Source organism: Ambystoma mexicanum, chromosome 14 (assembly GCF_040938575.1).
Source record: "Ambystoma mexicanum isolate Mex_15411 chromosome 14, UKY_AmexF1_1, whole genome shotgun sequence".
Classification (NCBI taxonomy): Eukaryota; Metazoa; Chordata; class Amphibia; order Caudata; family Ambystomatidae; genus Ambystoma; species Ambystoma mexicanum.
The window spans coordinates 445,696,400-445,723,668 of NC_090940.1; the positions used below are offsets into that span (position 1 = coordinate 445,696,400).

General features: G+C 51.0%; 1 protein-coding gene across 3 annotated transcripts in view; it reads left to right on the forward strand.

Moving 5' to 3' along the window:
• KTN1 (kinectin 1) overlaps window positions 1–27,269 on the forward strand; it is a 3,101,875-nt gene that overhangs the window by 507,180 nt on the left and 2,567,426 nt on the right. For all 3 annotated transcript variants that reach the window (XM_069637667.1, XM_069637665.1, XM_069637666.1), the window contains one exon: window positions 9,794–9,862. In XM_069637667.1, coding sequence (XP_069493768.1) covers window positions 9,794–9,862 — 69 coding nt within the window. The remainder of the gene's footprint in view (window positions 1–9,793; window positions 9,863–27,269) is intronic.

Below are 27,269 nucleotides of genomic sequence, written 5' to 3' on the forward strand. Positions count from 1 at the left end.
ATTTTCAGGTACTGCGTCCCGCCTGGCTTCCCTTGCGACTGACCTTTCGGGGTGACAGTAAATCCTCGACTTTCTAACCTGGTCTAGCCTGGGGCCTGTTAACTAACTTTTCCTGACTTGATCTCAGTCTTTTGTGAACTTTCTACAAAGACTCTTTGGGCATAACCCCACTGTGTGATCCTGGACACCTTTCGCTTGCTCTCTCTAAGAGTGGGCCGGGCATTTGAACTTCCTTGCTCTCCAGTAGACTTTGCCTAACCTGCCTCACTGTGGTTCTTTGAAAAGCATTGAAATTTGTGTGCTTTCATAACTCTGCCTTTTTCCCTCCCTTTTTAATAACTTATTAGAGTGCCATCTTATGTTAAGCGCTCACCTCTGTCTGAACATAAGTGGTGTTTCTCATTAAGACTTGTCTAATAAGTAACTAGGGTTGTATATATATAATAGTGACTGTGTGTTGAATTTACTTACCTCTTTGTGCTTGTGTAATTTACAAGTGTGTCTTTAAATAAATAATTATATACTTTTACACCAAAGCTCTGGTCAGTGTTTGCTTGTGCTACTGTATCTCTGTACCTATTGTGTGTACTCTATATACTGCCTAACTCATCTTGAGAAAAGTCTGACTGCTCAGCCACAGCTACCAGGTAAATCTGGGTGGTACAGACTGCTACCAATTGGGTTTACTGCCAACCACCTGTAGTACTAAATCTTTTGCAGTGGTCCCTAAGGGAACTGCACAGGTTTCTGCCCAACAGGTGCCGCCTCCCTCATGACATGCAGAGTCTTACGAAGAGTGTCCGCCCCCTGCCTCCCCTGTATAAAGCCCACCTGTTCAGAGTGCATCAGCCCCGGCATATGGCCATCTATCCTTGTGGCAATAATCCTGGTGAATAGTTTTGCATCCACATTCAGGAGTGAAATTGGTCTATAAGAACGACAGTCTGCTGGGTCCTTCCCCTCCTTAGGGATCACTGTGATTAGAGCTTTACCAAAGGATGGGGGTGCCCTCCCTGTGGACATAATGTTGGTGAAAAGACCTGCCAAGAACCCCGCCAGCTGGCCTGAGAAGGCCTTGTAGAAGCCTGCGGTATACCAATCTTCTCCAGGGGCCCTTCCCAACTTCAGGCCTGATATTGCCTTGAGTACCTCCTCCTCTGTTATCGGAGCATCCTGGGCGGCTGCTTCTGGAATTCCAAGGGTGGGGAGGGTGACGCCTTTGAGGTATGCATCGAGGGTTTCCTTCTCTGCCTCCCCCTCCTTCCCATATAGGGTTTCATAGAAGCCGGCGAACTTCTCAGCTATGCCCTCCGGGTCTGATCTTTCCCGCTCTTCACCACTTAAAATTCTTGCCACCCATCTGTCGCCCCGCTGACCTCGAAGTTTGGCTGCCAAGATGGCGTCAGCTTTGTCGCCTTTTTCGTAATATCTTTGACGTAGGTGTTGGAGTCCAGCTACAATTTTGCCCATCTCTAGTTCCCTCGGTTCTTGTCTCTTTCCACTTGCGGAGCCCAGATCCCTCTCCGTCTCTCCCTTCCCTTCCGACCTCTGCAGTGCGAGAATCTCCGACCTCAGCCTGTGGGCTAGGAGAGTCCTCACCCTCTTTTTGGAAGCCCCATCACTAATCAACCTACCCCTCCAAGTTGCCTTCGCTGCCTCCCATACTATCTCCTGGTCAACCTCACCGGTTTCATTTAGCTCGAAGTATTCCCTGATCACCGTTACCATCTCCTCTTTGAAGAGCACATCTCTAAGAAGAAAGTCGTTACATCACCAAAGGGATTCCCTGGGTTTTAGGCCCGATATGCTAATGTCTGACCAGACCAGGTCGTGGTCCGACCAGCTGACCGGGGCGGATCTCACAGGCGTCTATTCTGCTCATATACTGGTGCCTCATGAACAGGTAGTCTATTCTTGTCATCGTACCATGGACTGCAGAATAGAAGGTATATCCCTTCCCGATTGGATGGAGCTCCCTCCATATGTCCACCAGTCTCTGCTTCCACATTGGGTCCTGAAATCCTCTGTACGGTCGTACCCCTCTACTACCCGGTGAAATGGCCTTGCCGCCATGGTCCAACTCCCGAGTCGCCCACATATTGAAATCTCCCCCCAAGAGGAGGAGCCCTTCTTCTTTGGTCATCACCTCCCAAGGACTTCCTGGATGAATTCCATCTGACCTACATTAGGGCAGTATATGGCTTCCAAGGTGACTCTGGAGTTATGTAAATTGCCCGATACCACCATGGCTCTCCCATCCTCCCTTCCCCACTGGGTTACCTCGGTCAGCTTTTGGTTCCTATGCAGAATGATGTCAACTCCCCCTCTTTTAGTGTGACCAGATGCCCAGAAAATCAAATCTGACCCACATGAGATCCCGGTATAGCCATCTCCTCTCCCTTCACTGTTCTAGTTTCCTGTACGAAGAAGGCATCTACTCTCGCATTTTTCATTTCCTTCCCCAAAAGAGAGCGCTTTGTTGGGGAGTTAAGCCCCTTAACATTGCTGGAGCCTAATCTAAGGGTCTCAACCCGGCCCTTCCTCTCATTGACTGACATTGGTTCTTTGCCTTTTGCTCATCTTTCTCCCGGTCCTGTGGGAGTTGCCCTGTACCCTTTTGGGGCTAGATCGGTTCTGTGCCTAAGAGCCCCTCCCCCACCTGCCCCCCTCCTCCCTCTCCCATTGAGGACGCCTGCCAACGGGCAAGCCAACAGGGTGAATGTGAGTCCATCCACTGCAAGTCCCTTAATGAACTCGGTATGCCCGGCCGGGATTACTAAACTGGAGACCTTTCACTTCCTGATGGTAAGTCTTTGTTCGCCTAGTCCGCCTCAGCCTCTGACGTTGGGGTGTTTGGTTTCCTGAATTTTCTTCTGCCCTTTGTCGTCTTCTTTGTGGACCAGGGGCCCTCAGGCTGTCTCCTGGTTTCCGGCTAAACTTGTGTGCCCTCTTCATTTCCTTCCTCCGGAACGTCACCCTTGAGCACTTGGAGAACTTGCGTGGCTTCTTTGCCAGTAGTCACCCTGTAATCGACGCCAGATCGTTCAAAAGAGAGGGCAAATGGGAAAGACCACCTGTATCGTATGTCCTGGGTGGTGAGCCACTGGGTGAGCGGGCGACACTCTCTTCTGTGGGTGAGCGTGGACAGGTCTAGGTAGATCTTAATTGTATCACCTTCAAAGATAAAGCTCTCAAGCCTCTTTGCCTTCTCCAGGACCTCCATTTTCTCTTTATATCGGAGGAATTACACCACTATTAACGTTGGGCCACCCCCTCCACCTCGATGTGCTCTCTCCAACTGAACTTCCTTACCCCCTTCTAAAGTAAAAAGTTGGTTGATCAGACCTTGGACCTTCCTCCCCACATCGGCCGCCATCTCTCCTCTTTGCTGAGTCACACCCATAATGCGTAGGTTATTTCGGCGTTCCCTGTTTTCCAGGTCATCCATCTTCAAGATAATGTCTCTCATTTCTAGGTCCGTTAGCCTCGCCTCATATTTCATGTCCAACAAGTCTGTCTGGAGTTGGTTATTTTTCATTCCTTCCATGTTCTCCTCCAAGGTATCCATTCTTCCTCTGAGGTCCACTATCGAGGCCTGTATGTCGGTGCGGATAGCTTTAATCTCCTGAAGAATGTCCTTGAGGTCATCCTTAGTGAGCGCTGTGGGAGGGGGTTCGCTACCTGAGGGCATGATGGCTCCGTAGGCCTCACTCGGGGCTGTTTGTGAGCAGCGAAAATGTTGGAGGGAAACGATTGTCCCGGTGGCTGGGGTCCGCTCCAGGATTTTGCTCTTTTGATGCTTCCTGGTGTGGTACTTCTAACTGGGCTCTCTTATTGGGGTCCCAGGGTTCTGCCAGGCGGTCCCGGCCCCTCTTTGTTGTCGGGGTACCAGGTTCCTGGCTATAGGCCTTAGGGTTGTGCCGGGGGCCCTGTGGGGTTTCCAATGCTCTGGACTGTGGCCTGCTTATTGTGGTAGGCCTCTGCTGTGTAGACTGGAGGAGGCGAGGTGCCGCTGGTGAGGTGCCCCCTTCTGGGATGGCCGGTCACAGAGTTGTAGCCCTAGAAAGGCCGCGGCGGATAGAGGGAGGAGGGGGCGGCGCCCCACCACTGTTTCCTCACTGTCCCGCTTCCACCCACCGTCTCCTCACCTCCACTCTGTTGCGATCTTCAGGGTGGGCCTATGATCCAGGCCCGGGCCCCTCTTCTTGGCGCCGCCGTGTGTAGGTCGCCCCGGAGGCCTCCCCGCTCGGGGGTGAGTTGGGGGGGGGGCCTGTACATCTCGGGTCGGAGGCTCTTCAAGTCCCACCAGGTGCCCACCTCGACTTGCATGCTCCGGCGTGCTATGTGCAGGTTGGGGGCCTAGGCTGTTATGTGCGCAGTGGCGGCACCCTCAACGCCCAGCCTCCCGATGTATTCCGTGGGGTGGGATCCTGGCCCTTCCAGCCCCACCGCGGCCTCCTGGGGGGCCGATGGCGTGGCGGCGCGAGATGCCTCTGGGGTCCTTGGCTAGCACTAGTCCAGGTCGCCGGCGTCCTTATGTATCTCTGTTCGGGCTGTTCAGCTCGAGGAGCGAGTTGGGGGGGCTCCCACTCCGCTCCGGTGGGTGGGTCTTGTGGTCCTATAGGGTGTCGGCCTTCACTCCCTTGCTCCGGTGTACCGTCTGAGTGGGGGGCCCGGTCTTCGCCTCTCACCGCCGATGGGCTCCCACGGGTCCTCGTCTCGGTGGGGTTCCGGTCCCCGCGCCCTCCACTCAGGGCTGTGAGCGCAGGGGCACCACCACCCGCGCTCGACCTCCAGGAGTGTTCTGTGAGTGTGGGGGGGGGGTCCCCAGCACTTCAGGCCTCACCACGGCCCCCCGGAGGATCGATGGCACTAGACGAACTGCTTCTGGGATCCCAGGCGCAGGCTGGTCAGGGCCGCCGGCGTCCTTCAGGGAGCCTTCACCTGGCACCTTGACCGAGATCTGTGTTGGCCTATATCCCTTGGTCCGCGGTCTCGGTGGGACCAACCACACAGAGCTCAGGTCCTCTCCGGTTTCACTTTATAATCCTGGCCGGGGACTGGAACAGCACACTAGGCCCATGCTCCACGCCCCCTGGTGGTCTCAGTTGCGTATTTATAACGTGCTTCAATTCCAAGACGTTTCTTAGCGCGGACCCGGGGATCGAACCTGTGTTGCTTCGTGTCGTCTTGCTTCTAAGGCGAACACGTTGCCACTGAGCTATCCTCCTGGGCCGCACTTTTACTTTGGGGTGCGTCCTAGCCCCCCTTTTGTTCTGCTTGTATGTAAATGCAATAATAGGAGTTAATGGCTACCAGTACTGATGCTCCAAAGTTGGGGCCGGACAGGTTCCCAGCACTCCTATTTGCCAATGACGCTGTATTGCTATCTACCCACACCCATGGGAATAAGACATAGTTTGAAAATGTTTAAAGAAAAATGTCAGGATCTCTCATTGTCATTACATTTTGAAAAGGCAAAGGCGATGGTATTTGGCACAAAGAGCCAGAAAAAGATAAAGTTGAAGGTGATGGTTGACAATTACGAGTTGGAACAGGTGGCCCATTATGACTACTTGGGCATAAGATTCTCTGAGGATCTCTCATGGACATCTCATCTTGTCAAAGCTACCACAACTCTAGAGAAATACAGCGGGGGAATTCAATGTTTTTTTAATAAACTGGGAAGGGGTGCTTGTAACGCTCACCTGATTCCCGCAGAGGGGCCGGTCTTGACTGGGTGAATGCCGTATCTTCAAAGGTGATGTGTAACACACGGTTGGCTCTTTGGGCTGGACCTCTGTGCACTGTATGTCTGACTCGAAGAGTAAGATGTCTGCAGATAGAAAATATGGGATTAATGAACTGGGGTTATTGGGTGCCTCTCTCCTCTTCCCTTTCTCTTCTCCTGTAGAACCCCAAAGGTTAACACCCTCACCTTAGGTAAGTGAACGCCGAGCTCTCCATCTGCCTCGGGGCAGGGTGCCGTAACCAGTTTCTTCACTGGATAAGGGTGCAGGCCTCTTGACCTCAGAGGACTGCTGTCCGTCGTTAACTGCACGAACGGTAAGTTCTGGGCACTTCAAATGTCTTAAAAGTCTTTTGTAATGATATCTCTTGTTTTGCAGGGTTCCGGCGATGGCGGATGGCGGGCTGATGAGAGTTGAGGATCGAACCCGCGTGAGGAATAGAAGCGCCTGAAAGCACGTAAGTAAGCGCTTGTAACCTGCTTCACGATGCGCACTAACTGTGCCTTTTATCTTGCAGGTACAAGTTCGGAGCTTTAGAGAAGCTGAAGGGTGCTGGAATACCCACTGGATTCGGCGTGGGAAGGAGTAATGGCACGTGAGTAATAAAGTTGCCCAATGTCTTTAAACGCACCTTCTTTTGTCTTTCAGATGCCGGAATGCAGTGCGAAGACCTCCGGAGCATGCGAAGAGTAGGTAAGCCTTTGTCTTTCAGATGCCGGAATGCAGCGCGAGGCGTTGGTGACAGCCGATGGACCAGGTAAGAGATGCGCTGCCACTGAATACCGTAGTGCTAACCTGTTCTTTCTTTGTCTTTACAGGTGCTGCTGAAGACTGGATTCCAGGATGGTAAGCCTTTGTTCCCTTAGGCCCAGGATCAGAAGCAGAAGACACGATGAGCGTTCTGCTGCAGAGAATGCAGAATAACGCAAAGCAAGATTCATCCATCGGGTGTGGTTTAAATAGCCTCCTGTAGTGCTTAGGTGTCTCCTTCCACAGCCACGCCTAAGAAAAGAGTTCCTGCTTTCCAGAAGAGTTCCAGTGTTCTGAACCTAGGGAGTGGCTCCTGCCCCACCCAACAGGAAAAGTAGTCCCAAACAGAAGAGGATCAGGGGTTCAACTGGCAGGTAAGTAAGCAGCATGGTCTGCTGCAGGTAAGTCCACCCAAGCATTATGAGCCCGGCGCTTCCAGCGCTGGGACTGGGCATCTTTATGAGCCTGGTGCCACTGGCGCCAGGACAGGGTGCAAAAGGTCCCAATTGGGACTGGCTGGCACTCAGAACCGGGGTTATGGGTCTGCTTCCAAGGGAGTCGGGCAAGTCCTGATCTTTTGGAAGCAGAGATCATGACAGTGCTATCTCCCCAGCTATCAAATTGTATCTAGAACAAGGTAGGGCAGCAGCAAGCTAGAGGGCTGAATTGTGGGGTCACCACCCTCTAGCTGAGCTGTGTGTAGCAGATAACAATTTTTTACAGAGTTTACTTATGCAGCCTAAGGGAGCCCCAATGGCAAGCTTGCGATGGGAAAGCAGCCTCAAACTGATAAATAAAGTAATTGCCACCAAGCCCCTGCTGTGTTGGATTAGGCTCTGGAGTGTTCCTGAATTGGCAAAGTATAGATAAGGAAGCACTGATTAGCCCGTTATTGTTCTCTGGGGCTACGTCGTTCGCCTGGCCCAAATTTGTTCAAAAGGGTTTTGAAGAATTGGGTCTTTTGGACTACTGGGTAACCCCAGAAGGTATAACGCTGAGAGCGAAAGCCAGCGTCAAATCCATTTGTCGGTAGGTCATTCTGGATAAAATTAAAAGGGCCTGTACTGTGTTGAAATAGGAGACCCCTACATAGTGCTAAAATCAGTTGAGGATTTGAACCATATCTGGATTGTGACACACCAGCATATGCCTGAATGCTGTTTGTGCAGCTGCGCACCAACACTTTGCGGGTAGCCGAGTTTACATCGAGCTGGACTGTGGTGCGGGAAAAACACTGTAGGGTTTGTGGAAATATTAAAGCATTTTCTTCTGTTTTGCCCAGGGCATGATAGGCTGAGGAGGTATTACTTATTGCCAATATTTTCATTCAAGGAGATCAGGATGAACGGTTTGAAAATGTCATGGTGTGATCAATTTCTGTATTTGTATCCGTATTCTACAAAGTAATTTTAAATATGTATATACCTGTATATTTTGTAGTTAAAGCCTATATGCAAGTTTATTACATAATATATTTGTACAGGTATATTGTGTGGACTGTCCCTTACTATGTGATAACTAAATATTTTTACTGTACCTTATAACCATTTGACTCAGTGGGAGTTGTCGGCTCATGCTATTCTACCACTTGATTTACAGGAACTCGCTAAGTAAACACCCTACCAAACACTGTTGAGGCGATTGGAGGCATAGTATCCTAACAGATGTAGAGGGGACTAGTCGTTAAACAGTAAGAATGAAGGTATACAGTGGAAATGATTTGGCAAAAAAGGTAGAGAGGGGATGAAGGAAGAGAAGATGGAAGGTGAAGTGACATGAAGAAGGGAAGTTGGTTAACAGGAAGTTAGATTTGACGACTGACGAATGAATGGAATAGGATCACCCTATACAATAAGAGTGTCCAGGAATGCCAGGTTACAGCTAATACAATTGTATATTATGCAAAGGGCATACCTTACACCTGCAGCTATAGCAAAATTGAAAGGAGGCCAGAATGTGTGTCCCAGATGTACAGAGGAAAATGTAGGATTGATTCACTTGCTTTGGGTATGTCGAGTGATTCAGGCCTTCTTTGGGAGTGGCGTGTAAAGTAGCTAGTGCAGGCATCTCTTATGATGTACAGTTCCCTAGAGGCCTGCATGTTGGGCCTGTTTAAGAGGAATGCCAAACAGAAAACCATGGCAAAGATGAAAGACCTCATTTACATACTAGCTAAACGTAGCATTGCAATGAGATGGAAATCCGCCTCTGAGCCCAGGATTGATAAATGGTGGCAGGACCTGAGGAAGTGGTCATTGGCAGAAACGGGGGTGTGGGGAAAAAGCTCTGGGAGTTGGGGATGGACATTCTCCAGTGGATTGCATTGACTGTGACATTGTTTGATCGTCATGAAACGGATGGTGCCACCCAAAGCACACAAGCAAGAGGATGCTGGGGACAGTGTAGTAGAATGAACAAAAGTTAGGGAAGAACAGGCTCAGGAGTGGGGTGGGGGGAGTTAACGGAAAACAGTATGAAGCAATTGTGGATCATGTAACTTTTTGTTTATTGTTGGTTGTGGTTATGTATAAAACGAATAAAATATATTTTAAAAAAAGAATTGACAGACAAAGCCAGAGTGGTCCATGATGTTGGACGTTGAAAGATCCCTAGGTAATGGGAGTTAGAAGTGTTGTTAAAAATCTGTAGGACAGCAGATGGCTGAAGAGTGCAGTAGAACCATAGAAATGGAAAGTAAAAAAAGCTCCGGTTATTCCCATAGTTGGGAGAGAATAAGAAACCCAGTAGATATTCAACAGTATCTGGAGAATGAAGGAGGTCAAAAGCCAATAACAGAGACCGGTTTTAGGAAGTGGATGAAGGTTGGTGCAGCCACTCCTCAGAGTCCCACAATTGGAGAGCTGTCGAAAAGTGAAGTATAAAGAGCAACCACTGGAGAAAGTGGACATTTACACACAAATAATGGACCCTTTTGTTGTTTGGAAACAATGGTTTATTTATTAGCTCTAATACAAAACGGCCAAAAATAACTTTTGGACTGTCAAGTCCTATGTTGAGTAAACCACTCTGTTGCAGCAGTTAAGTGACCAATTTTAAAAAGATTGGGAACAACTTGAGTGCCTTTGAGACTTGGAATGCAATTGCCCCCAAGGTTTACTGACATTTTCTTGTGTTTCTTTGTGGCTTGTCAGTATTATGTTAAGCTTAGGCGTGCAGAGCTTTGTTTGTATATCATCATGTATATTAATGTCCTGCCCAAATATTGCCTTACATGTTGTAGCCTTTTGATGTTTTCACTCATATTTTCTTTCCTATTTTTATGTATTCATAAGGAACTTATGGATCAGAATGATGCCTTGCAAACTCAGATACAAAAGTTTCATGCTCAAATGGCTGCCCAGGTATGTGTAGTGTTAGCTGTGTAGTTACATTGACGTTTAGTAACACAGTGCAGTCGTTTTGATTGACTTAGCAATTTTTTCATTGAATGGTTCATGTAAAACCTTTTTAATTGTATTGTCACCTAACTGTTTTTGACAAAAAAAACTGTTCCGATACTTTTTTTAGGATTAGCATCCTTGATTGTACAATGAATTAGCGTTTGGAGTTGCTTAGACTTCAACGGAAGGTAACTTCTATGGGATTTTAAAAGCTAATATTGTACCTGTGAAGTAGATTATTTTCAGTTAGTCCAATAAAAGCTTGTATTCTTTTTAAATCTCAAAACTGGACCAACACAGCTTCAATTTTTTCTTTCCAGTCTACATTTTTTTGGGAATATATTTTTACTAAATGACTGGTTGCTGATGGGCCATATGTTCTGCCTGTTACCTGTAATGTTTGGTAAATAAGTATCCATATTCTAAAATTCTGAACATTGTGTCCTTTGTTCATAGCTTGATATTCCTCTGTCATTGTACCTTTTGAGTGCTGTTAAGTGTTCTGTTTTTTGTGCACCTAAATAGTGTATTTTTGTTTTTAATTAAATATTTAACCATCTTACTGCACAATGACGGATTCTGTTTCAAGGACTCCGCCGAGACAGAGATTATAGTCTGGAGACCTTCATGGCTGCCATGCGGACCCAAACTATTAGTGACCCCGTTAGACAGACCTGTCTTTTGAGCCAACATCACTACCCAACATACTAGCTGAAGGTGTCAGAGGACGTGGAGCCATTTGGTATATAGAAGCCAGGAATGTGATAACTTGGTCAGAGGTTGATAGAAAAAGGGTGCATCTACAACAGGCTGCACTACGAAATAGAGACTTCAGTTTTACAGAAAATGTCTTTAACAATTGAGCAATCCAGAGCATGAAGGCAGATTGCCTAGCTGCAGTTTAAGCTATCTCCTCCTCCCACTTTCCCTCCATATTCTATGGTCCTCGCCCCCCAAACCTTTTGCTTTTGTTTTAGAACGTGTCCAGACTTTTTACAGGTAAGTGAAGCCTTCAGCGTCACTCCCCGGCCTTTTGCTTATTTGTCACGGGGAAACTGATCAGTCCTTCACACTGTTTTTCCCTATTGTCTTTTTACCTTTTATCTGTTTGGGTAACTTTTTAACAGTGCACAAAGCATCTTGCAGTGCAGTGGAGACACTTTTGTATCACCCTAGTGTTTTACACTGGGGATATCTGGTTACTTTCATATGTACCTAAAGACTAGATGGTGGCACAAGATACATTTTTGCCATTATTGCAGTATTTTTAGTGTACACATTAACGTTTACTGCGCCTGGCCACTAAACATGGCTAGTGCCAAGAGTCTTCGCTTGTTCTTTGCCCATTTTGTTTCTTGGCCTTCTTCCTGCCTTCTCAGGTTGAGGAATTAATATAGTCATGCATTCGCCCAGGAAAGCTGCTGTTTTCACAGGCATGCCATTACTGTGTAGACTATGGAAGTGGGTGGGACTGTCAGGTCCCACTCCACATCAATGTGCCAAAGAGTCTAGGGGGTGTGCATGAGTGAAACCCTCAGTGTTCCCTGATTGGACCACTGCTGGCTGTTTGAATGGTGTATAGCCTTACCGTTGGTGAACTTGTACTTGCATCCAGCCAGGATTTGGGATAAGAATCCTGTAGAAATGTCTTCAGTTCTCCACCATGGGGTCTGGCATGGATTCACATGCTCATGAATATTCCCTGTCAGGCCGGAAATCCTCGGTAAAGAAAAAATCAGTATCCGTTTAGTTTCTGATATGTCTTTCTTAGTAGTAACCAATCACTGATCTCTGGGTCATACTGCCCCCAGCCAATGACTGCCCTCTCCCTAAGCCCCCCCCCCACTGGCAGCCATCCTCAGATTTTTACCACACGCTCAAGTGTTGGGAGTCCTCGTGTTTAGCTCTCAAGCTTTTTGCTGCGTTTTTGCGCTTTTTCAAAGAGATTTTCTCATTTTTCGGTCAAATAGAGCCTCAAGCTCCACCGTGTCTACATCCGATCAGCGGGGACCCGTTTCTGATTTTCTACGCCCCTCAAGGATGAAGTTTTTGTCGAGTTACACTTCTTGGAGGAGTCCAGAAGTTTCTGCAGCCTTCCCGTACATGGCCCAGAAGAAAGGAAGCTCGACGCCCGGAAAGCTGTTCAGGGTTTGCCCTGGATGCCAGCTGCAGAATGTGTTCAAGGAGGACGAGCACTCGAAATGTCTCTACTGCCTTCATGAGGACAAAACACACGTGGAGAAGGACTGTGCGTTTTGCAGGAACATGTCGGAACGGACCATCAGGGACCGACACCTTCGTCTCTCCAACTGGCTGGAAGGAAAGAGCCCGTCGGGTGAGAAGAAGTCTGAGCGGTCTTCGAAGTCCTGTGAGGGCGCCCCGGCGACGGGGGCCCAACAGAAGGCAAAGCACTGCGAGTCCCCGGACACCGGGAGTGCCGAACGGTCGGGCTCCTCGGCTGCCAGGCAGGGCGCATCCTCTCCAGCGCCATCAACCACGAGCCAACACTCTGGCTCAGGGAAGAGGAAGGCCGAGAACCCGGCGAAGCTTCTGGAGAGGCCCCGGTCGATCTCAAATAATCCAGCCGAGGGGGACCGAGGCGGTGACCCTCCCCCCAAGGTGAAGGCCACAGGCCCGCAGAAGGTGAAGGCCTTGATTCACCTGGCCAAGGCCTTTATCGAGGAAGTCGCGGCGGCCCTGGTGCAGCCTGAGGAGGCTACACCAGTGAAGGCGACCTCGGGGCCCAGAGTCTCCCTGCCACCGCGCAGGGAAACCTCTTTCAGGCCCATCGAGAAGACCCCCGTGAATACCCCGGCGGAAAAAGAGGGGGGGTGCCTGTGGCCCTTGTGAACACGAACACAACCTCCGATGAGGAACTGGTTGAAGTCTTGGAGGGCCTCGACGAGGGCGTCGAAGAGGCCTGGTCCCACGGGAGGGATCCCGACAAAGGGGACGACGAGAGCAACGGCGGTGCCGGCGAGGTTCCTAGTCAACCGTCGCTTCCGGAGCCACAGGACAACTCGGCGGCCATTTTGTTGGCAATACAATCCTTATGTTCGGAGATAAGGACGAGAATGCCCCTACCACCGACAGAGGAGCCGGAAACAGGCCCGACGGAGGAGCCAGAGCCAGGCCCATCGGGAAGTCCCCCAAACAAGAGAAGACGGACCATTCCAGCCCCGCCTTTTCAGCACTCGCGGCCTGCCCAGCCTTTGCCCATGTCCCCTGTACCTGGGGATGACACGGGAACGGACACCGCCACGACTCGTACGAATGACGACGGCGGCGACGACGGGATGGAGCTCCCATCGCCTCCATCCTGGGCCTTCCCGCCCGACGAGATTGGGTCTTTCCACACTATTATCGCCAGGGCATCTGAGCTTTTTCAGCTCTGCCCCGAAGAGAAGGAAGGTTTGCTTTACCAACGGCGCAAGGCCAAGAGGAAGACAGTCGTCGCTGTGCCTCTGCTGGATGACATCTGGGACGAGGGTCTCACCCTTCTCAAGAACCCGTCTACGACGCCTGCCAAGAGGGATCGGTACAAGAAGTAGTACCGGGTCCCCGACGCGGCACCTTTGTGCCTTAGGGCGCAACCGACCCCTGACTCGGTCGTCTCAGCAGCAGCCAAGAAGAAAGCGGGGGGGGGGCATCAGCCTCAACGTCAACTTCCCCGCCGGACAGCGAAGGAAAGAAGCTGGATGCAATGGGACGACGAGTTATCTCGTCGGCAGCAACAACGATTAAGGCGGCCAACGCCCTTGCGATCGTGGCCCGCTACGACAGGGAGTTATGGTACAAGATCGCCCCCTGTTGGACTTCCTACCGGACGACAAGAGGGCTGAGGCCCTGGAGATCTTGCAAGAAGGTGAGGTGGCGTTGGACCACGCCATAACGGTGGCAACGGACATTGCCGACAATGGTTTCCGCCAGCTAGGCAACAGCGTTTGCCTCAGACGACGAGGGTGGCTCAAGGCGACGTATTTCCGCCAGGATGTACAAGCCAAGGTTTTGGACATGCCGTTCGACGGGAACAACCTGTTTGGGAAAACAGTGGATGAGTCCCTCCAAGCCATCAAGGCGGACACAGAGACAGCTAAGGCCCTGGGAGTTCTCCAGCAACGAAGGCCGCCCTTTCGGAGCTCCGGAGGCAACCAGGGTGCCTCCAAGGGATTCAGCATTGGCTCCTCTACGTACCGCCAAGCGGCCCGCTCCTCGTCGCAGGAAGCCTATAGAGGACGAAGCAATTCGGGTGGATCCCACCATCATCGCCAGGGAGGCCAAGGCGGCAAGGCGTCCTCCAAGCAAGATTGAACCGACAGTGGCGTCGGGCCCCCACCGAAGCACCCCGGTGGGAGGCCGGCTGGCGAAGTTCGTCGTGTGGGAGTCTATCTCCACCGACCGATGGGTGCTGGATGCCCTGGCCCAGGGGCACGCCCTCGAATTTCTAAAAAAGTGCCCCCGCATTCCTCCCGTGGCCAGGAAAGAAAAACACGTCCCTCAACTGCTGTTGGAGATAAGGGCAATGCTCAACAAAGGTGCCATTGAGCTCGTCCCAAAGAGGCTCCAGGGCTCCGGAGTATACTCAAGGTACTTCCTCGTGAAAAAGAAGACAGGAGGGTGGCGACCCATCCTAGACCTGCGACGACTGAACAAGTACATCAAGGCACTGAAGTTCCAGATGGTCACCCTCCAGCACGTGCTGGGACAGCTGGAGGAGGGCAATTTCCTGTCGTTGTTGGATTTGGAGGATGCATACTTTCACATTCCCATTCTAAAACGGCACTTGAAGTTCCTCAGGTTTGTGGTCCAAGGGCGGCGCTACCAGTTCAAGGCCCTCCCGTTCGGATTGAAGTCGGCACCCAGGGTTTTCACCAAGTGCCTTGCTCCAGTGGCGGCGCGGCTGTGCCTGCAGGGGATCCACTTCTACCCCTACCTGGACGATTGGCTCATCCGTGCAAGGACAAGGGAGCTCACTATAGAACAACAGCGAAGACCCTCCAGCTGCTCACGGACCTGGGGTTCTCCATCAACTTCCCCAAGTCCCACCTGGTCCCTTCTCAAGTCGCACTGTTTCTGGGAGCCAAGCTCGACACAGTGGCGCGTCTGGCCTCGCCGTCGGAGGAAAGGACAAAGGCCATTCTAGGCAAGGTGCAGCGTCTGCTGGCCACGGACGTGGCTAGAGTGAGGTCCATCAAGTCCCTCCTCGGGATGATGTCCTCTTGCACTTATCTCGTGCGCCTGTGCAGGCTTCGGATGCGCCCTCTACAGGAGTTCCTCGACGCCCGCTGGATTCAAGCGACGGGCAGCTTCGAGGACAGGATCCCTCTCAACGACACCTTCCGACAAGCAATCCGGTGGTGGGGCACCCATGCTCATCTAGCGGCAGGGACAGACTTTCAGACCCCGGCCCACCAGGTGACGGTGACGACGACGACGGATGCCTCCCTGGAGGGGTGGGGAGCCCACACCGTAGATCTTCACGCGAGAGGCCTTTGGCTCCCGGAGGAGAAGCCGCTCCACATCAACATCCTGGAGCTCCTGGCAGTTTTCTGGGCCCTCAGGTCCTTTCTCCCGTCCCTCAAGGGCCAGGTGGTGAGGATCTTCACTGACAACACCACCACGATGTTCTACATCCGGAAGCAGGCAGAACCAGATCCCCGGCCCTATCCAAGGAAGCCCAGGATCTGTGGCCCTGGGCCGTCGCCCAGGGGATGTTTCTGGTTCCCTTCCACTTGGCAGGAATAAAAAACACCATCGCCGACTCACTCAGCAGGGAGCTGCGCTCGTGCCATGAGTGGGAACTACGTCAGGACCAGGTGGATCAGCTCTTTCGACGATGGGGCAAACCCCAGATCGACCTTTTCGCGACGGCGACGAACTCCAAGTGCCAGAGGTTCGCCAGCAGGTTCCCGCAGCCGAGGAGCATGGGCGATGCTTTCTCGTTCCCCTGGGACGGCCTGTTTCTATACGCGTTCCCTCCGTTGCCGTTGCTGCTCATCAACGAGCTCAAGAAGTCCAGGTGCAGAATGATCCTTGTCGCACCGGCGTGGCCGAGGCAGATCTGGTTCCTGGACCTTCTGGACTTGTCAACGTCCCCACCAGTCAAGCTGCCGGCGGACGCGGATCTTCTCTCCAGAGAAGGAGGCGCCATTCTCCATCACGACCCACAGTTGCTGAACTTGCAGGCCTGGCTCCTGCAACACTAGAGTTTGGAGGGTACGATATCCCAGCTGACTGCAGAGAGGTTCTTGCAAAAGCCAGGGCGTCCTCAACTCTCAAGTGTTACGGTCATAAGTCGAAGAGGTTCTCTGTCTGGTGCCGTGCACAGAAGATTAACCCTCTGCGGATTATGGCGCCTCAAGTACTGCCGTACCAAAGCTGGTCTGGCTCACGCCTCCATCAAAATACATCTGCCTGCCATCGCCCGATATACCAGGACTACAGGACGGGCGTCCTTGTGGTCTCATCGCCTGGTGAAAGAATTTATGAAGGGACTATTCCGATCATCATCCGTCATTGTACCAGCACAAGTACCGAGGCTGAATCGGCTATAGGCCGAGGGGTCAGTGGATCCTCCCGGTGACGGTGCTGAGGGACCCAAAGGTTCTTTGATCGGATCTTCACCCGAGGGGCTACGCCCCAGAACTGGCAACATGTCTGAGGGGGCACCTATACACAGTTCTACCAGCAGATCCGCCGAGGGCGAAAGTCCTGGACAGAGCAGGGCCCAGTGAGCCGAGCAACACTACGCAGGCACGTGGAAGGCAGCTCGACAAAAAGGCAGCTGCGCCAGAAAATACAGACATCCGGCCAACGCAGCTCCAAGGAAGGCAGCAGGTGGAGGAATGTGTGTCAAGGTGGGACTGGTCTCAACCAGGTATGTGGCCTACAGTTTCCCCTTTCTTCGCGCAAGGCAGGTTCCTGCTGCCCCCATATGGGCAGGGCACGCAAGGGCTCCAGCAGCCGCTCACTACTGTCAATATCGCCTACCAACACTCCGGCCTGCGAGGACAGGTTCTTTGAACAGTTCCTCTGCCTCATAAAATCTCCTTCGGTGGGGTCATCCCCAGTGACTCCATCAGGACGTGCTCCCGCCCATGGCTCCGGCGCCACAGGCCCCGGTACAGGCGCCCATGGCCCCTGTTCAGCTTCTGCCGCCCGCTCTGGTCCACCAACCAATAGGGCTGGTGGCTTGGTACCACCCTCCGCTGCAGGCTCAGGTCTCCACCCCCCAGCCTTCGGCACCCAGCCCCCCTCCACCGGTACCAGACCTTCAGGTGAACACAGATGAGGAGGAGGAGGACCCTGACACACCGTCATCAGCCAAGGCCTTCCATGAACGTCTTGCGAGTCTGACAGAGTACTTGGGCCTTCCTCAACCCGAGGTCGAGCAACCGTCAGAGGGGGTCCTTGCCGGAGTCCTCACGCTACATGCCAGGGCGAGAACGGGAATCCCGATGCAGAAGGACGTATTTGCCTTGGCCAAAAGGGGCTGGCTCAAGCCCCACTCAGTGCAGCCGGTCAATCGACACCTGGACACCAAGTACAGGCATATGGAGGGGGATACACTCTTGCTATCGTCCCACCCGCACTCTTTGGTGATCGCTGCAGCATTACTATACTCCAAAGCCTCAGTCGTCCTCGGCCTCTTCCTCCGCGGTGCTGCTAGGCAAGGAGGAGAAGATCCTGGAGGCATACGGGAAGAAGCTGTATTCCACGTCGTCCTTGGACCTTCGTCAAGCCAACGCGGATGCCATGCTGGCAGCCGTTAACCAGAGGCTCTGGCGGGAAATTGCTGATTTCCTCCCAGAGCTTCCGGCACAGAGTCCATCACGATTCAAGGCGGGATTGGCAGAGGCCAAGATGGTGGTGCAGGACATCATGGTGTCCACTGTGGCCCACATTGACACCTCTGGCCATGCCATCTGCATTGCCACGGACATAAGAAGAATAGCCTGGCTACGAAATTCAACTCGGACGTCCAGGAACGCAACTTAGATCTTCCGTTCGAAGGGGGTGACCTCTGCCACTTCACAACAGGGGAGGAGCTGGACAAAAAGAAAAATAGCTCACAAACAGCCAAGTCTTTATCCATTTTGACAAAGACCACGCCCAAAATGTACACCCAGTCACAGCAGTGCTTCGACAAGGGGCGTACATACGGAGGGTTCCACAGCTTCCAAGAGCGGAGGTACAGGCAGCCTGACCGTTCGCCGACTCAACATCAACGCAAACAACAAAAGGGGGGGGGGGTAAGGGCTTTTTCCAGTCCCCCTCCTCTGCAACTGCCTCAGACGGAAAGAAGGCATGACACGCCCCCCACACCCCCGGGTCCACTGTCATGATCACCAGTAAGATTCCTAGTTCTGTTCCTCCAAAGATAATTTCAATAAGTTGGTCTTTAGTCTGGCACCCTTGGGCTACTGCGCAAGTTAGGTCCTGAATTGTAATCTTCCTATGTAGACTAATTACTTCCTGGCTCCTAACATGGCTGCCAGCTAGATCCTGGGGGTTTTGTAGTGTAGGTCTATGCGTTGGTTTGTTTCCTTTATTAGCCCCGCCCCCGTGGAGGGCCGTGCTTCGTGTTCGTTCTGCCGTCGCAGTGCAACGCTTACCGCGGTTCCCTGCAATTACCTCAGCACTCTTGTCATAGTTTCCTTGAAGCCATTTACTCTTCAGTTCATTCATTCCCATTTTCCTATTCACTCCTAGATTTCCTTCCCGTCCGAATTCGCTAGTTATTTTCCGTTTCCCGGACACCTCACAGAATCTTGTCAGAAGAGTTTCCAGTCAGACGCGCTGGAACATAAGAACCCCCACAGGCGTTCTAGTTCAGAGCGACATCGGAATTCTTCCGTTCTAATGCACGCAAGTAAAACGTTTCCAGCTATCAGTATAGTTGAGTTTTTCCTGTGATTTTCTTTCAGTGAACGTTACCTCACTGAAGTTGTTGTTACATGCTATAAATAGTTAGTTCCGCAGGTCGTTACCCGGTCTCTGCAGTTTAGCTAAAGGACTTTCCTACACTCTTTGTTCTATGTTTATACCAAAATAATTCACCTAATAATTTCATAGCGTTCCTCAGCCGCAGCGTTCATTAAAGACTCAGAGAAAATAAAGCTGCCTCAGCACACTATTTATTGCCCTACGTAGTCTGCTCCGCGTTCTACACTATTCCACTGCCTTATTATCTATAACCCTACTACGCAGTTCTTGGACCCCATTTTAATAAGAAAACTAGTTTCCAGTCGGAAAGACCCCCTCTAAGCTGTCAGTTACCCATACACCAAAAAACTCCAGCTTTCATTATTATTCCTTCCATTTACTAACCAGTTTTCCATACATACTTCATGCCCTATTGATACCTTTTTCCACGATCATTCTTCAGAACTTGCGTCCCTGCAACAGAGCAAGATGGAGAGCTCATTAATCTAAAAACACAGGTAAGCAGTTCCATCATTTTACAGGGAAATCATTTTGGATAACTCCAATTAAGGCATTGTGCTTACAAGTTAAAGGTTTTAGGGGGGGTTTTCTAGGAAGTAAATTAATGTCCTACCATTACAGAATTCAACTGACTAGTCTCATCTAAGAAATACCTTCCTGAACGCACGCATCAGACCAGAGCGCTCCTGCGGAGTCCAGGTAAGTGTTACATCCACGTGTCTCCAGTGGGGAGCAGGCTTGCTCTTCATGCACATTTTTGGCACCAGAATTTTGCGGACCTCTGGATCCTCTCGTAGTATCCATGGGGTGCCGCCTCCCTATCCCAGCCTCTCCTCCTCCTCCCTTCCCTCCCCTCCCACAGGTTGGGACAGCAACTCTTTTGGCGGAGATCCGGTCGCTCGACGAGACCCAGGCAGTGGAGGAAGTCCCAGCCTCCCAGCGAGACTTGGGCTTTTACTCCAGGATTTTCGCCATTCAGAAAAAGAACCAGGTGGGCCTGAGAGTTGTGCTGGACCTTTCCACCCTCAACATCTCCCTACCTCTACAAAAATTCAAGATGGTTACGCCAGCTTTGATAGTGGAGACATTGTGGAAGGGAGACTGGATGTGCTCCCTGGATCTGAAGGACGCATACCTACATGCCCCGATCTAGCAGCCTCATCGTTCTTTTCTACGATTCAAGATCATGGGTTACCATTTCCAATACAAGGTGCTTCCTTTTGGCCTCAACTCTTTCCCCCAGGGTCTTTACCAGGCTGATGAACACAGTGGCGGCCCTCCTCAGGTCACAGGGCCACCACATCTATCCGTACCTCGACGACTGGCTTGTCAGGGCGACATCTCTGGAAGCAGTGCACCATTCTTCCCACGCCCTGATGAACACACTGCACTTAACCTCAAGAAGTCGCAGCTGCAGCACACGCAGAGACTGAACTTCTTGGGTCTCATTTGGGACACATGCTCTGAGAGAGTTTTTCCCCTCGGAGGACAAGATCATGGCCCTCAAGGGCCACTGCGCACTTCCTCAGCAGAGAAGTGACTTCGGCCTGGTGGTACCGACACCTACTGGGGCTCATGGCAGCAGTCCTCTTGGCTGTCCCCCGAGACTCAGGATGAGGAGGATACAGCTGCACTTTGCAGCATCTTGGAACCAGGAGCGGGGCTCTCAGTCAGAGATGATCAACGTTCCTCCATCACTTCACCCAGATCTCACATGGTGGTCCAGGGACTGCAACCTTCGGCTGGGCAAGCCCTTCCGGCAACCTACCCCGCAGGTCACATCAACACGGACTCCTATCTCTCGGGTTGGGGGGTCACCCTGGACAAACACGGCATCCATGGCACCTGAACCCGGCAGGAGTACCACATCAATTGGCTAGAACTGAAGGCCATCTGGCTGGCTCTCAGAGCCTTCCTTCTGGTTATCAAGGGCAAGGTGGTCCTCATTCAAACTGACAACTCGACCAGCATGTTCTATGTTAACAAGCAGGGAGGTACCAGACCCCGTCCACCCCGCTCCCCCCACCCCCACTGTGCAGGCTTGCTGTCAGCATGTGGGAATGGGCCCTGGAGAACAACATCGACCTCACGGCTGTCCACCTTACGGGGGAATCCAACCTGGAGGCAGACAGGCTTGGCAGATTGGGGGCGGACAACTACGAGTGGCAGTTGAACGACCTAGTTCTGCAGGAAATCTTCTACAAATGGGGTCACCCCCAGGTGGACCTATTTGCCTCCTGGGACAACAGGAAGTGCCAACTGTTTGCTTCCTGGCAAGGTCAGGGCCTGGGCTCCCTGGGAGATGCATTCCAGATTCAGTGTGACGGAATGAAGACATACGCCTTCCCGCGCACACCACTGATATACAGGGTAATATGCAAGATCAAGGAATCTCGCCACCTCAGCATCATTCTAGTAGCGCTGTGGTGCCCGGCCAGGCCATGGTTCTCAGAGCTGTTCAGCCTCTGCGAGAAGCCACCAATTCTCCTTCCGACTGGCCCAGCACATCTTCTGGAGCAGCAGGGGGGGGGAAGGGGCATCCACCCTGCACCACAGAAACTAGCCCTCATAGCGTGGTTCCTTAACAGGTTATGCTAGCTCACCTCAGCCTTTCCCAGGCCAACCTAGAGATCATACAGGGTGTCAGGAGCAAGTCTTCCAGGGCCCAGTATAAGAGCAATTGGACCAGGTTCTGCCACTAGGCAGACTCTAAGGGTATCGACCCCCTGGCATGTACCTTGGACGATGTGCTCTCCTTCCCGGCCCACCTAGCCCTCTCAGGTGTGCCAGTAGACACTTGCCGCACTTATTTGGCAGCCATCAGGGCTTACAGAAACTCAGAGGAGATTTTTTCCTCTTCCAACCTGATTGTCAAGAAACATTTGACGGGACTCGCCAGGCTCTACCCGCCCATCAAGAGGCACACACCATTTGAAGCAATGGCGTCTGCGGACATCAGGCTGGTCACCATTAAGATGGCCCTGCTAGTCGGCCTCACCTCGGTTCGCAGAATCAGCGAAATCCAGGCGCTGGTCGCCTCAGAGCCATATACTACATTTGACAAGGATAAAGTAGTCCTGCGGACACACCCAGCATTCTTGCCCAAGGTGCTTTCCGCATTCCATCTTAACGAAGAAATAGTGCTACCTACATTTTTTGCTGAGCCCAAAGACGAGGCACAGAGTTCTGCACTGCCTGGATGTCCGGCGTGCCCTGAAATTCTAATTGGACAGGACCAAGGGCTTCCGCAAGTCGGATGCACTTTTTGTCACCTTCGGAGGATCAAGACCGGGGTATCGGGCCTCTAAGGCCTCCATAGCCTGTTGGATGGTCTTGGCCATCAAAGAAGCTTACGAGGGACAGCACAAGCCAGTGCCGGCCAACATGCACGCCCACGCAGTCAGAGCCAAGGCAATGGCCATCGCTTTCCAGCGGCATGTCCCCTGGCAAGTCATAAGCACGGCGGCCATATGGGCCACCCTTTCAGCTTTCTGCAAACACTACTGTTTGGATGCCGGTTCTAGGTGAGACGCGGCTTTCGGACAGGTGGTTTTAGGAACATGTTAGCTTAAGGAGGGTCTCCTCTCCACCCTGGGGATACACTCAGTTGTAATCGCCCATGCAGCATGGAGGAAAGGGGATGGGACGTAAGAGTAATTGCCATCGGCTTTCTGCAAGCACTACTGTTTTGATGTTGGTGCCAGGTCAGATGCTGAGTTCAGACAAGCGGACCTCAAACTTATTTGTAAAGCAGACAATCGCACTATATCTGTTGTAATCGCCCATACAGTATGGAGGAAAGGGGATGGGACATATGCGTAATTAAGTTACTTACTGTAGTGACTAACGTACTCCTAGTTCTTAGTCCCCTTTCCTCCATACGTCCCGCCAGCTTCCCCCCTAATAAAACTGGTGTCATTAGGCAATGTTAATCTATTGTCGACACGTCTATGGGGACTGAGGGGTGGCGCCGGAGGACTGAGTCAGGGCAGCGCATGCTACCTGGGCCGCACCCCTCTAAATTTAAAGGGGAAGAAGGTTTTTTCTGGTGAAAAAGGTTCAGTCTCCAGTCCCTTGGAAGGAATGCCCATGTAGTATGGAGGAAAGGGGAACTAAGGACTAAGAGTACGTTATTCACTACGGTGAGTAACTTAAAATTTTCCCCCCCAATAGGTTTTTTTCTTCTTTAAATTTAAGTTGCGGCTACTGGCGTTACTGCTTCACCATAGCCCCACCCTCTGGCACCTGGCCTTGGTCCCCTTTTCCATGCTGACTGGATCAGACCTTACTCCTACAAGCAGCACCAGTTTGTGGCCATTTATTTTAGCTTTCCCCAAGCTGTTTGTTCTATGATTACTGATCACCGGTGCCTAGTCTGCTCCGGTGCATGCCAGCCACGTCAGGCTTTAGCAGGTGTTCCTGCTGCAAGAGGAGTTTTCCTGCGTCAGACCCACATTCGCTCTGCCTCCAGTGTTTAGGAACGGCCATTGGTGGTTTAAGGGTGCAGAAGTATGACACAGACACAAATGTGGTATACCTGTTGGTATAAACATTTATTAAAAATGAAATCGGGAAAAATCCTTCCTGTCCTTATGACTGCGGGGTTGCCCTTTCACAACAGAAATAAGGACACTGTCAGAATGTCCAGTCAAAATCAAAATAGTCCACCATCCTGTGTCAAAACGCCCATTTCCAACTGTTAGGGAGAATGCTCAGTTCCCTTCTACCTTAAAGACCCCCAGCTCTTTTTGCTGCACTTTACGACTTTGTGTATCTCATGTAATTTTAATGTGATTTATTCTCTGTTTCTTTTGACTTTGGAGTCTGACAAACTCCATAGGCATCATCTTTACATTGTGCCAAACAGCACCTTCAGTGCAATGGCATAGGGAAGTCTTAGATTTCCCAAAGGTTTAAATACCTTTTCTTGGTGAAACTACGGTTTCCAAGAGCAGTGAAGTGAAATTGACTTTACTTACATTTTGTAACATTCTAGATGCAGCACACACTATCTTACCATAGGGTGCTGGAGGGGTTACTTAGTATCCCCTTTGTATAGTTTCTCATGTAACATTTTTATGTTATTAATTCTACAATTAATGGCTGGTGGCATTGGTTTACTTTTTACTACCATTGTGTTTTTAGAGCGGGCAGCGTTCACAGCTGCAGTAAGGCACCCATGGGTGGCCATTTTGTCAAAATGGCCCCAGTCTTCTTTTTTCGCCATTTCTTGTCGGAAAGGTGGTCCTTGAGATTTACTCTGTGTGCCAAACCAGGTTTGGTCCCTTTGTTTGTTTTGCCTTTGGTGGGATTCACAAGAAGTCCGCCTCTGGCTCCAGTATGTCTGGCAGGGGTAGAATTGAGAGTGTTGCCCGAAACTCCCTGTGCTTAATTCCCTTGGTTACAGGAATGCACCCAAAGGTGATCGGCTGGCTGGCTGTTCGGCAAGGACATTCACCCTGTGTGATTGATAGCTAGACTGGAATGAATGGGAGAAACCTGCATAAAAGGCAAGGCCTTTTGGGTTGGAAGGCAGAGTTGACCACTGGACGAAGGAATCCGAAGAAGAACTTGGAAGAGGCGCCTGCTGCAACTCCTGGACTGTTGGTTTGCCCGGTGAAGCCCTGCTGCTGTGCTGAAGCTCCGAATTTGTTTCGACTAGAGAAGCCCTGCAAGGACGACTTCTCCCCTTGAGTTGGTGCGACCAATCAACTCCAAAGTGAACTCGTTTGGACATCCTCTCGGAGCTGGCTGTACTTCTGCTGCTGCTGGAACCAAAGTGCCAGGGAGAGGAACACCAAATTGTGTGGATCGCTTTTAAGTCAGACCTGAGTGCCAGGAAGATCCTCTGGACTTCCCTGAAGTAGGACTGACCAACCCTGAGCCCCCTCAACAGAGTGTTGGACCCCAGATGCGAGGAAAGTCTGAAGTGGTATCCGAGAATCGCATTGTTGCTATTTGCTGTCAGATGGGAGGAGTTGAAATGCCAAAGTGCCACTGAATTGAATTTATTTTTAAATTTGTTTATTGGCATTTTCATTAGTATCAGATACATGATGTTCAGATATGCCTTACACATATAGCAATGTATTTTAAACTTAACCTTATACAAACAACATTAACTGTCTCCTTGTTTAATTCACATATTATAGTGTCGCTTGTCCCGGGGGGGGGGTGAGGGGGAACTATCTAGCAACATCAGAGAGGGGGGGTTTCCCAGAGGGCCTCCATCTTCCACAGCTCCTCTACCTTAGCTAGCCTTGGCTGAGCTGTGAGTGGGCATAGCTTGAGTTCTTGATTCAAGGGGGGCTTATCAGAAGGGGGAAACATGTGTCGGTGAGTTCCTTCCATGCCTCAAGCGCCGTACTGGAGTCATCAGTGGACCTGGCAACGCATTCCTCCCATGCCTTGGTCTCAGCTAGCACCCATCGCTCCGTCTCATTGTGCCATAGCTTGTATTGTGGTCCCGCAGGTTTTTTCCAAGCCATTGCGATAGTTCTTTTGGCCAGTATGCACGATATGTCCATGAGTCTTAAAGCATGTTTAAGCTCAGCTAGTCTGGGGTAGGTTCCTAGGAGGCACTCCTCGGGTGTCCATTTGTATTAGTTCAAGCCTGCTTTTTCACAAGTCTGTTTCACTTTGTCCCACAAAGACCCTGCTTTGGGACATTCCCACAGCATATGGATCAAATCTGTTTTTCCCCCATGCACCAGGTGCAGGTTGGTTGTGCCTGCTGATTAAACTTCGCTATTCGGACATGGGGGTCAGGTAAGTTCTGTGTAGTACATTTAGCTGAATCTGATTCCAGGATACCTCTTTGGGGAATATAAGAACTCTATTCCACTACTCCTCTGTCATTTCTCTGCCTATGTCCACTGACCATTTGTTTTTCATTTCCATGCTCCGGGGATTAGGTGTATCGCTCAGATGGCCGTATATTTGAGATATTGGTCTGCAGCCCTCTCCTAAATTGTACAGCAGTGTTAGGAATGGGTCTGTGTCTCGTTCTTCAGGCCATGTGTCCCACTTGTGTCGAGCTATGGTACGGAGTCTTTGATACCACAGAAATTCTCTGGTGTGGATACCTTCCTTCTCCTGTAGCGAGGTGAACTCCAAGTGCCCTCATCGTACAGGTCTCCCAGGTGTAGACCCCCTCCCTCTCCCATAGTCTGATTTGTTTCAAGTCTGAATTTGTTGTGCATAGGTCTGTGATCAGTGGTACTTCCGGGGCATAGGGGCTCCGTGAGTGGGTAAGCATTTTCACTCTGCGCCAGATTTTTCTCCCGAGGTCAGACAGATAGGGTATGGTTCCCAGTAGTTGTGAAGGTGCCCAGACCGGTTCCTTCAGTTGGAACAGAGGGATCATGGCTTGCAGCAATGGTGTTTCTGATGTGGGTTCATCAGCTAGCCATTTGGTCACAAAACTAAGCTGTGCTTCCAGATAGTATTTTTCCAGTTTCGGAAGTTGAATTCCGCCTTGTTTGTATGGTAAATCTAATGACGACAGCGCTATCCTGTGTCTGTCTTTCCCCCATAAGAACTCTTGCACTATTGTCTCAAGAAGTCGGAAGAAGGGTTTATGGATGTAATAGTGTAGATTTTGGAACCCGTAAAGGAATCGTGGGAGAACAGTCATTTTGACTATCGAGGCCTTACCCATCATCGATAGGGGGAGTTTCGCCCAAAAGTTCATTGATTTGCACAGAGCTGGAAGTGCTAACTTTGTGTTGTGTGCATGCATTAGTGCAGGGGTGTGCATTATGTGCACTCCGAGGTACCGGAATGACGTAGTCTGCCACTTGATCCCCACTGCAGGGAGTGCCTCCGTGCCCATTTTTTTCAGAGCCGCCAGGGGGACAGGCAGGACTTCAACTTGCTAAAGTGTATCCCAGAGACCCTAGAATAATTGTCCAAAACTTAGAGCATGGTTGGCACATTGAGGTGTGGGTCTTTGACATATATGAGAACATTGTCTGCATAAAGTGAGATGATGTGGTCCACGCCTCCCAGCCTTATGCCTGCATCGAAGAACTGCTTCCTAAAGTAAATGGCTATGGGTTCCAGTCCTAATATGTACAACATTGGGGATAATGGGCAGCCCTGTCTAGTCCCTCTGCATATGTCCCAGGCCTCCAACACATGCTTTCCAGATTTCACCGTGCTCTAGGCTTAGAGTACAGTATGTTAATCCATCTAATAAACCCAGGTCCAAAGCCAAATTCCCTGAGCACCACCACAAGCCACTCCCAATAAATGGAATCGAAAGCTTTTACTGCATCAAGAGACAACAGCGCGTATGAGTCCTTATCTTTGTCAGTTTGTGCTATAACATGTTGCAGCCTGCGCAAGTTCGTGGATGTATTGCGGCCCGGTACAAAGTCGCTCTGGTCAGTGTCTACTATGTCTCCCATTATTCTGCACA